The 10,565-nt window shown below is 55.1% G+C and overlaps 1 protein-coding gene across 4 annotated transcripts; it reads right to left on the reverse strand.

Annotated features, from left to right (window-relative positions):
* Positions 1-48: 48 nt before the first annotated feature.
* Positions 49-9,428, reverse strand: SLC12A9 (solute carrier family 12, member 9). Of its 4 annotated transcripts, XM_012731964.1 has the most exons (15): positions 9,332-9,428; positions 8,708-8,893; positions 8,394-8,616; positions 8,040-8,174; positions 7,509-7,640; positions 6,820-7,125; positions 6,109-6,216; positions 5,862-5,973; positions 4,777-4,934; positions 4,589-4,671; positions 4,300-4,424; positions 3,966-4,158; positions 3,684-3,858; positions 3,332-3,478; positions 49-926 (listed from the first exon to the last, which is right to left on the reverse strand). In XM_012731964.1, exons 3-15 carry the CDS (start codon positions 8,572-8,574, stop codon positions 49-51), a joined length of 2,733 nt encoding a protein of 910 aa, XP_012587418.1. In that variant the 5' UTR covers positions 8,575-8,616; positions 8,708-8,893; positions 9,332-9,428. The 4 variants fall into 4 exon arrangements, with proteins under 4 accessions (XP_012587418.1, XP_012587419.1, XP_012587420.1 ...); XM_012731965.1 differs by lacking the exon at positions 8,708-8,893; XM_012731966.1 differs by lacking the exon at positions 8,708-8,893 and having other exon boundaries at positions 9,336-9,372.
* Positions 9,429-10,565: the final 1,137 nt, after the last annotated feature.

Below are 10,565 nucleotides of genomic sequence, written 5' to 3' on the forward strand. Positions count from 1 at the left end.
GGTAGGCAGTGGGGCCTGGTGGCTCTCCCACACTACTGGAATGGGGCATCAGATATCAGTGCAAGTGACTGGGGTGACACCATGAATGAGCAGCGTGGGGCCCAGATCCTGGGTCAGAATCTCCAGCAGCGCCAAGTACTGGGGGTAGCGCGCAGGATCTGCAGGAGGTCGAGGAAGGTACAGGAAGGTGAGGGCAGTGGCAGGCCCCTCCTGGCCATCCCCACCCTCAGGTCTTCCTTCTCTGCCACGCCCCTGCTGGGCCCGGACCAGGGCGTTGGCACTGCACGCCAGGGCCTCTGCCTCAGTGTCTCCCCGCCTACCATTCACAAAGTCCCCTTCCTCCTCCTCAGGCCCTGTGGTCCCAGCCCCCTCGCCCCACAGCACTTCCTGCACCTCAGCCCGGATCCTCAGTTGGCTCAGAAGTGCCCGAAGTCGCCCTTCAGCCGCACCAGGAGCCTCCTGAGGCCCCAAGCATAAGAAGATCCGGAGCCTGGCACTGTGCCAGGCAGGCACCATACCCAGTATGGTTGCCATCTGCAGCAGGAAGAGGCCACAGACGTCCACATAGCCTGGTCCACCCCGAGGCCGCAACAGGTTGAGGGGCCAAACATCTACATGATGTGGCTGAGAAGTGCCCCCTGACCCCCGGCTCAATCGTTCAGGAGGCAGAGCTCCACAGGCCCGGGCCAGAACCACATTCTTGTTCATCTTGAGAGCATCTGCCACTGTGGCCACGTAGTCCTGGGGGCTGAGAGCCCGGGGGCTCCCTGGGGCCCGTGGTGGAGGAAACAGGGTGCTGAGGGCTGGGGACCCGCCTTCCCGGGTGCCGTCCTCAGGCTCTGAGAAAGCTGGGTCTGTCAGGAAATGGTCCTGAGGGACGGCATCATCGTAGAAACCTAGGACCAATGTGTTGGGCTTCATGCCACCTGGCAGCAGAGAGGAGGAAGCAGGAAGCAACAAACAGGAATCAGACTCACAGGCTGAGTTCATGATGCCACGTTCACACACACCCACATGAGCAGGCCAACAGCGACATGCGTCAGCCTTCAGGTACAACGTTCCCACTGTGCTTGGGCTCTAAGACAACACTATGCACATTTACATAATGACTTCGTTTTCCCAAACACTTTCATGTGCATTTATTTGATTTGTCTCTATGACTAACTCTGCTACTTAAATAAGGCAATGTTCGTCTTAGCGTTCTTTTAACTAACGAGCGCTTCCAGTCCATGGCCGTCTTCTAACTAACAGTACCCCTTTTTCACGATGGGACACAAATCTGACTCCACTGGGTAGACCAGTCCCTCTGAGTCTAGCTCCTGGCCTGAGTCCCTAGGGAAACAGCGGCCTGTCTCTGCTCAAGGAGGATGAGAATTCACCGCTGGAGAATTCACAGCTGGAGCTGCACAATCTCTGATACTGTAAAGTCCGAATGATATGTTTCCACAGCATGGTCCCCCAAGGAGAGACAGCTAACTAACATCCACATAAAAAGTGGGCAGAGGGGGGCACCTCCTGTTGAAAGCACTTCATGCTTAACTCATTACATCCCAAAGCAACGCTATGAGGTAAGGACTGTTTGTTCTCCCCTTTTACTGATAAGAAACCCCAATGAGGCATAATGCAGTGACATCATTTGCCCAAAGGCTCAGGGCTAGTAGATATGAGGGCTAATGGGTAATCCCAATTCACCCCGCACCAGAGCCTATTCTTGGAACCTCTCAGAGGGTGTGGGGATCAACCACCAAACCCCAGGTCCCTTCCCACAGCTCCTGCTTCTTCGTATGGACTTATCATTGTAGAATTAGATAACCCCCTCCCACCTTTAATACAGATGAGTTTACAAGAAGACAAGAGGCCTCTTCTAAGACACCACCAATAAATTAAATTCTAACTGCCAGAAGAATGTACTGTTCAGGGCCCTCCTTGGTGTCGCAAGGGGTTAAAGCGCAGCATTATGAAACTCTGCAGCATGATTTCAATCCCCAGTCAGGTTGCTGACCCACATGACACACCAGACCTTTCCTATCTCTCCTGCTGCTCCCCTCAGCAGCTCTGCCTATTCTGCCTGCTCTGTCTCTGGTGAATCCTCTCACCCCCTGCACCTCTGGCTTGTACCCCAGTTCTTATACACAAAAAGAAAATCTTTTTTTAAAAAAAAGAATGCACTGTTCAGAGGGAATCCTTCCCCTTTTCTTGGGTTATTTTCGGCAGGATGAATTCTGTGCAAGTAGTGCTCTCTTGGCACAGGATTTCCCACAAAAGCAGGGCCCCGGGGTCTGTGTGAGGATGCCTGACACCAATGACAACAAATTACCTCAGACACCTCTGCAGGTGTGAATGTCAGCTGATCTTGCAAATTAAACTAGTCACACCACCTGCTGAGGAATTTTCAGGGCTCTGATTTACACCAAACCACGCAACGTTTAACACTGTTGCACTTAAGTCAGATTCTAAGTGGAGAAGGAAGCACACAGGAGAAGAGATAGACACCAGTTCGGGGGTAAAGAGGTTGGCCGGTCTGGGCTATGGAGGAAGCTGGGGGCCTCGGCACTAAGGCAGTCACAGCTCTTGGAATCTCCTGTTTCATCTGAAAGCATCAGGGCTCTCATCCCTCCTCAGCATCCTGTGAGGCCACCGTAGCCACAGTACACCACTCTGCGCTCCCTGCACCCAAGACTCAGCTGAGATACCATCTCCTCACAGAATCTGTGATGCCACATCAGTGCACAGCGGTCTTCCTCCCTCTCAAGTGATCAGAAACCATCTGTCCTCCCTGGTGGTGCAGGGGTTAGAGTCCCAGCATTATGAAGCTATCACCAGTCACTGTGACCTGAGTTCAATCCCCGGCCAGGAGTAACCCACATGGCAGGCAGACCTCTCCTGTCTCGCCCACCGCTCCCCTCAGAAGATCCACCTGTTCTGCTCCCCACTCTGTCTCTGGTGAATCCTCTCACCACACCTCTGGCCTGTACTCCTGTAAGCGTAAATAAATAGATCTTTAAAAGAAATACAAAAGACACTACCTGTCCTAGATTTGATGGAATAGAGTAGCCCCGCCCCCTTGTCAAAAGAATTGTCCCCTGAAACATAACATGCTTTTCAGAGCCTGTGCCTTAAATTATTGGATTCGAAAGAACACACACACATGACCCATCTCTGGTCCTTAATATGCTCTCCCCTGAGATATATCAGACACTTATCTTTGAGCACTGAGCCTTATCTGCATAAGACTGTGAGTTCCTTTCTGAGTCTGAGATATGTGGTCACTCTCTAGGGGAGGGGAGTAGCGGCTGAAGGGCCGAGGGGGACTCAGAAAGCAGCAGCTCACCGAGGCCCGAGATCCGCAGCAGATGCTGAGCCCCCTGGCGCACGGAGGGCGAGAGGGTGAGGTCCACAAAGGCCTTGACCTGGGCCCGGTCTACCAGGCTCAACCACGCCCCATACTGTGGCTGCACGGGGTCCGAGGGCAGGCAGTCTGCACAAGGGAGAGAGAAAGGCAGCGAATGTGGGCCAAACTCACAAACTTTCTCCCAGATCCCAAAGGGATGAGAAGAAGGTCTGGCCAGAGCAGTGGCTGCCTGGGAGGGCCACTGGGGAGAAGCACGTGGTCTCTGGGACACAAAGCACAGCAGAGGCTGAGAGGTGCAGGGAGAGGAAGGCTGGGGCTGAGGGCAACTCACCAAGATCTCCCAGAGTGACATGGCCCAGCACATAGAGCCCCCCTTTCTTGAGCTGGTTGGCCAAGCGCAGCAGAGGCAGTGCACCCCGGGGGTTCCCCACCAGAAGCAGCAACTGGGGCCTCCAGAACTTCACATGCTCCTTTCGGACATCCAGCCGGAGCAGGTATTTACGCACCTGGGGACAGATGGGAGATGGCGGGGAGGAAGGGCTGGAGTGGGCAGAGGCAAGGCAGTTTCCAAGCTGCTTCCTCCCTTCCCTGCCCTCACCCAAGCTCCCCTGACCTGATGGAAAAGCAAGGCCTGGCTGACATAGCCCCAGCTGCTAGGGCCTCCTCGAGCTGTGAGCAGGGCAGAAAGCAGGCCCATGAGGAGCAGGGAGCCGCCGGCGGCCCCAGGGCTGATGAGAAACATCATGAGCAGGCAGGAGGCCACCCCCAGCAAGCAGGTATGCCAGGAGAACAGGCTAAATGTGGGACTGGGGTGGATGGAGAGAAGGAAGGAAACTCAGGGCCTGTCCCTACACCACACCATGCCACCCCCAATCCCAGCCTCACCCCCCCGGCCCAAGTCTTCCCATTCCTCCCTCTCTTTCTCTGGGGATACAGTCATATCTCACCGGAAGTTGGGGGCCGAGGCCCACTCCAAACTCAGGCAAGACAGGTCCACTGCAGCATAGGCCACCAAGTAGAAGACGGTGACTACAGCAGCCAGTGTGTTCAGCTTCCCAACCAGAAGCACCAACTGGACAAGGACCAGGAGGCTGGGTGTTGGCCCACCCCAAGCCCCAAACAGCACAGCATTTTGCCTTTCCAGTCACACCTCTCAGCCCCCTCCAAGGTTACAATCAAAGGACCAGGGGACCTGGAGAGCCTCAGGGTAAGGGCAACTTGCAAAAGAAGGCTTACCTGCACTAGGGCCCAAGAATAGAGCACAGCCCCCCAGGGGTTCCCACCTCGGGACACAACTTTGGCTGGCGCCAAGATCATTCCTGTGCAAACAGAAATGATTTAGACATATTAGCCAGGGCTAAATGGGAACAGAGGCAAACAGATCCAGGTGGGCACACTGGAGAGGCAAAGAGGGCGGAGCGCACCAAAAAGGTCATCCTGGGCCAGGGCATGGAGGATGCGGGAGGCCCCGATGAGGGAGCTCATGGAGGCTGACAGTGAAGTGGCGTAGATACCGATCAGCACCAGCGGGGGCCACAGACTGATGGAGCGAAAGAAGCCGTAGTCCTCCTGCAGCAAGGTCCTAGAGGGAGGGTTTGAGGACACGCAAAATAAGTGTGCCTCCACCCTGGGTCTTTGTGAGAATGAGTCCCTGTGTGAGGTTAAAAACTGGCTACAGCCCTTCCTGTTGGCGCAATAAAGCACAGCACTGTGATGCTACTGCAGTCCCTGCAGCTCGAGTGCCATCCCCGGCCAGGGGGCTGACCCACATGGTGTGGCAGACCCCTCCTGACCCGCCCGCTGCTCCCTGTATTTCAATACATCTGCCTGTTCTGCTCTCTGCTCCCCACTCTGTCTCTGGTGAATCCTCTCACCGACCCCCCCAAACATACCCCTCTGGCCTGTACCTCAGTTCTGTATGCGTAAATAATAAATCTTTAAAAATTTAAAAAACTGGGTACACTATGGGCCCCCTGGTGGCTCACCAGGTTAAAGCGCAGCACTATGAAGCTAGCCTAACCGCAGACACTATAGCTGGCCAGGGAGGTGACAGACCTCTCCTGTCTCCCCTGCTGCTCCCCTCAGCAGTGTACTTTGTCAGTCTGCCTGTTCCGCTCCCCACTCTTGTCTTTGGTGAATCCACTCACCGCCCCTGCACCTCTGGCCTGCACCCCAGGTCTGCATGCATAAATAAATAAATCTTTTTTAAAAACAGAGTACACTCAACTGACCTCAGCCCAAGTCTCAGGGACCACAGTGAAGATCAGTCACTATCACTGACAGGATTTGGTTTCATCTGCCTAGTGGCCACGCCCAACAATATATGCACAAGACCCAAATGTTCATGGAAATACAAGTTGACTAGAAAGCCATTCTACCCCCAACCCCATCCATAAGTCAAGTCAAGAGTACGAGGTACATGGCAAACACTGGCAACCCAAGTGTACCAACCTTGTTCGACACCCCACTCCACCCCCTCTAAAGCTAGGTTTACCCCTTCCCCAGGCACCTGTCACAGGTGAAGCTGGAGAGGAAGAAAAGCAGGGTGTAGATGAAGAAGGTATAGGCCACTGCGATGATAGTACCCAGAGGAATTGCCCGGCTGGGGTCCTTCAGCTCCCCTGGAAGGAGGGGAGCAGAGACATAGGTCAGCCCTCCACCATCCTACAATCTGAGCCCTCAGCACCCCGTAGGGACACAGACAGGGTGGTAGCCACACATGCCAGATGATGGAGACAGCAGGCCAGGACTCTCACCTGACATGTTGGCCCCGGCCATGATGCCTGTGCAGCCATTAAAAAGGACAGCGAAGACACTGGCGAAGGTCATCATGGCTCCCGTGGTATAGTCCTTGGCATATAAGGCTGAGGAAGGCCCGTTCCCAGGGAGGATGTCAGCATCAGAGCCAGAGGCTACCACCCTTTCCTCACACCCCACAGCCCCTGGCTTCCCCCACCATTATCACCAAGACCCCAGCGCTGATCTTGGTGTGGTAGTCCTCAGCCCCTCCTTTCCCTATTCTCTTCTGGCCCTTCCTCCAGGCCTTCATCCACGCTTTTTCCTTGGACACTCTCGCTCACACTCCCATCCAATGCCCTAACTCACCCCCAGTCACCTCAAGGTCCCCCTTTTCTAGCAATCCCCAGCATAAGCTCAGGACATCGCATTTGGATTCTTATCTACACACTAGGTCTATGTATTGTTTCCTGAATGTACATATTATCTCTCCAAATAAATAAGTTCCTCTAAGGCAGAGACTATCTGTGGTCACTCTCCCCAGAGCACCAAACACTTGGCAGCCAGCACACCAGATGGATCTTAATCTAACTGTTCTGGTCTGAGGGCCAGACCTCTTGCCCCTGACGCTCTGTGATATCTGTTGCCATGCAAGGATTCTAAAGAACCAAACCCCACACATGCCCACCTCATGGGAACCCCAAGAACCCTGGCCCTCTATGCCAACTCACCACCTAAGTTGGCCTTCAGGGTGCTGCTGTTGAAACCTGTGAAATGGCCAACCTGGGGTGGCAGGGAGCCATTGGAGCCAGGCCGAGGCATCAAGGTGATGTCCCTGGGACCCACAGCCACAAAGCTGACCAGCACAGAGGCCAGGGAACCAGAAACCAGGAGGAATGTGAGGAACGAGGCTCGGGCATAGAGGCCAGCCCCCAGTGTGCAGACCCCGCCCACGAGGCCCAGCAACAGGGAGCCATAGAGCAGACTCCAGCCATAACCCTGGGGCAGGACCCGGAGACCACTGGAACCTGTGGCATCTGCAGAAAGGAAGGAGTGGTGTTAGAAGGTCAGCCTCTGAGGATGCACCTGACCCCAACTGTGACTCAGAGCAGAAGCAGACCTTCTCTTAGCTCATCTATCCTCAAAGAAGCCATCTTCCCATTCAACTGTACCCCCAGCATCCTAGCCCTTCTTGGGGGTTACTACCAATCTTGCTGTCAATTTTAGGGGTTTTCACATGGCCACCCCAAACAGAAGTAAAGCTCCCTCTTGTACATCTACTCATGGTTGGGCAAACAGGAGACGTGCAAGAAAACCAATTTAGAAGACCACTTTGTTCCTCTCCTAGAGGGGGTGTCTCTCCCACATGGTCTCAAAACTCCAGACACTGCAAACCCACAGAGCTGTGGGGAGCACAGACCAGCCCCGAAGACATCCAGCACGGCTTCCACCAGTCCCAGCAGAGAGACAGCACAGCCACAGACGTTAGCCAAGTAGAACATGAGGCCAATGCTGCCCCCAACCTCAGGCCCAAGGGTCCGGCTGATCATGACTAAAAATGGAAGCAGAGGGTGAGTGTTAAGGGAAAAGAAACTGAAATGGAGTATGAGGAAGGGCCCCTTTGTCTCTCTGCAGATACCAGGGCTGTTCTCAGGAGCAGTGTCCATCTCCAGTGGGCATCCCCAAGTCATGTGACTTTGTATAAGTCACTACTGTTCTTGAACTTTAGTCTCTCCTCTGAAAAATAAGTACTACCTAATTGCAAGGACCAAAATGGCAGAAGGGAAGATGTGGTAGACTGGAAGGTGGCTTACATGCCTTCAGAACATTCATTAGAACTGGCTTCCCTCTTGCCTTGCCCCCCAGCGGTTGGAGAGAAGGGCCCCTGCCTCATCCCTGTGAAACCAGAAGAGCCCAGACCCCAGTGCAGTGCACCCAAATGGAAGGATACAGTAGGCTCCACCGCCCCGCACGGCTCCATTGGTGGCGATAGCACAGACAGACAGGACGGTGAGCGCCAGGATGAAGTAGGCAACCAGGAGCATGGCCAAGGCCTGCAGCAGCCCAGCATGGCCCACCACGAACCCTGGGACAGGAGAGGCAAAGCAGGTCCAAGAGTGGTTCATACCCCCACTCATGGTGGCAAGTTATGGAAGGGCAGAGCTGAACACAAGGCCACAGGGAGCCCCTTCCCCAAGCCCTTCACCCACCTACTTCTCCCAGGGTCCTTCCCCAACTTCATCCCAGTTCCCTTTCCTCCCGCTGCACCTCTGGATAAGTTCCATCCCCCCCACCCCCGACTCACCAATTCTCATGAAGACAACTATACTGAACATGGACAGGACTGTGGGCACCACGACACCAAGGAAAGTGGAGAGCTTCCGGGCGGGTGCTCCTCCAGGACCCCCGGCCCCATTGGCAGGGAAGGTAACCCCCTCCTCCCCCAGAAGCCGGTAGGCCAGCAGAGGAGAGTTCTCACTAGCCATGGCCAAGAGCAGGCAGGGGAGGCCACCAGTGGGTTCTGAGGCCTGCAAAAGCGATTATGCTTGAATGAAAAGAAGCTCCACAGAGCCCCCCAAAAAACACCCAGAAGCTTCCCCAACAAGGAAACACACTCACCAGTATCTCAAAGTTAGTGGGGGTAGGGGAATACTGTCCAGGTCACTGCCCCAACAATGACACGCTCCAAACCCCTCAACATTTGAGTAGCAAGGTCCTTCCCGACTGCTGGGGGCCACGCCTTCCCCCCATATCCCTGAGATGGCACTGGTTCCAGGAAGGGGCAAAGATCCTCTCCCTAGTTAACTAGCAGTACAAGAGGAAGGGAAAACTCACCTCCCTGAAAGGGAAGTGAGTTAAGAGCAGAAAGAGCTCCTCCCCTCCCGAAACCTAAGGTGGACCCCCCCAAACTCCCCCACACAATCACCACTCACAGGCAGCAAAAAACTTCCAAAGTCCCTCCCTCCGTCCCCCCACCCACCCTTCCCCGCCTGTCAACCTCCTCCTTCAATACATCTCAAGCTCTCTAGTCCTCTCCTTGGCCTCTCTCACCCATAAGCCCCCAAAACTCTACATACCCCTCGACTAACAAAACAAAAACACAGGCGGGCAACACCAGCTGGGTGCTCCTCCCCCCACCGGTTCCTGCCCACTTTCTCCCGGGGCTGGTTTGAGAGGCCTCAGATCCTCTTCTCGCCGGCCAAGCACATCCCTACACCCGAGTGCGGCCGGCCTTTCACTCACCCACCCGGAGGCCGCAGCCGCTCGGGGATGATCCCCGAGGGGTCCTCTACAGTAAGAGGGGGCGCGGGTGCCGGAAAGACAGCAGCAGCTACCGGGATGCCAGGCCTGGAGCCTGCCCCCCCCAGCACAGCGCCCCATTGGCCCGCGGGCCCGGCCCCGCCCCGTGGGCGTGTCCGGGAAGGCCCCGCCCACCAGGCTCCTGCCACTAACGCAGCTGCGGTTCCACGTGCGCCGGTGGTCCTACGGCGGCTGGCCCTCTGAGTTCTCTCCAGCAGGGCTTAGGCCACAGCGTTCACAGGCCCCCCAACCCTGTTGCAGAAAAGCGCCCACCGCGCGGGAGGCCCCCTTCAAAGCCCGGAGAAGGCAGGGGGAAGCTGTCGCTGAAAGGGGTCTGTGGTGTCGGCGGAAGGCTGCCTGTGGGTGGGCAGGGCCGCGACACCTTGCCCAGGTGAGTGGCCTGGATCGGGTGCCGCGTCGGCTGGCGCATTCTGGAGTCCTACTCTTCCAGTCTCTTGAATCCCTGGGATGCCCCCCCGGATCCTGGCCTCGCCCGTCTCCCCTGCAGGATCCTCAACTTACGTCGCGACCAGTCCCCTGGCTGCGCTCTTCGCTTCCACCACGGGAGGGAGCCATTGGCCGCTGTTCCCCGCGAGCCCTAGCATCTCCAGCGCGGTCACTTAGCACGGTCCGCCACACGTGTGTGTGTGTGTGTGTGTGTGTTGTGTGTGTGTGTGTGTGTGTGTGTGTGTGTGTGTGTGTGTGTGTGCGCGCGCGTGAAGAGTAATGGAAGAAATAAAAAAGGAGCCTAAAAATAGGCTGCGACTCCATCCAAGGACTATATAGAACTCAAAGCCTTCTGGTGCCTTTTTTTCTGAGTAGGAGTTAACAATACACAAACAAATAAAGCCAAAATAGTGGCCAAAAACTGAGGAAGCTGGTCTTGCAAGAAGTGCCTTGCTAATCCCATATATTCTTTAGTAGGGGACTGCTCCTTGATTTTTCAATTAGTGGGAAGGGAGAGTATGAGATTGCATTTTCCTTTATCAAAGTTGGAAACTCAATGCAGCATATGTATGCTAGCTTTGCTTTTTTTTTTTTTTTTTAATTTCAGCAAAGCAAAGATAGACTGGCAAGAACTTTATTCTTTAGTAGGGGACTGCTCCTTGATTTTTCAATTAGTGGGAAGGGAGAGTATGAGATTGCATTTTCCTTTATCAAAGTTGGAAACTCAATG

The sequence above is a fragment of the Condylura cristata genome, unplaced genomic scaffold, assembly GCF_000260355.1.
Source record: "Condylura cristata isolate star-nosed mole 26May11 unplaced genomic scaffold, ConCri1.0 scaffold00032, whole genome shotgun sequence".
Classification (NCBI taxonomy): domain Eukaryota; kingdom Metazoa; phylum Chordata; class Mammalia; order Eulipotyphla; family Talpidae; genus Condylura; species Condylura cristata.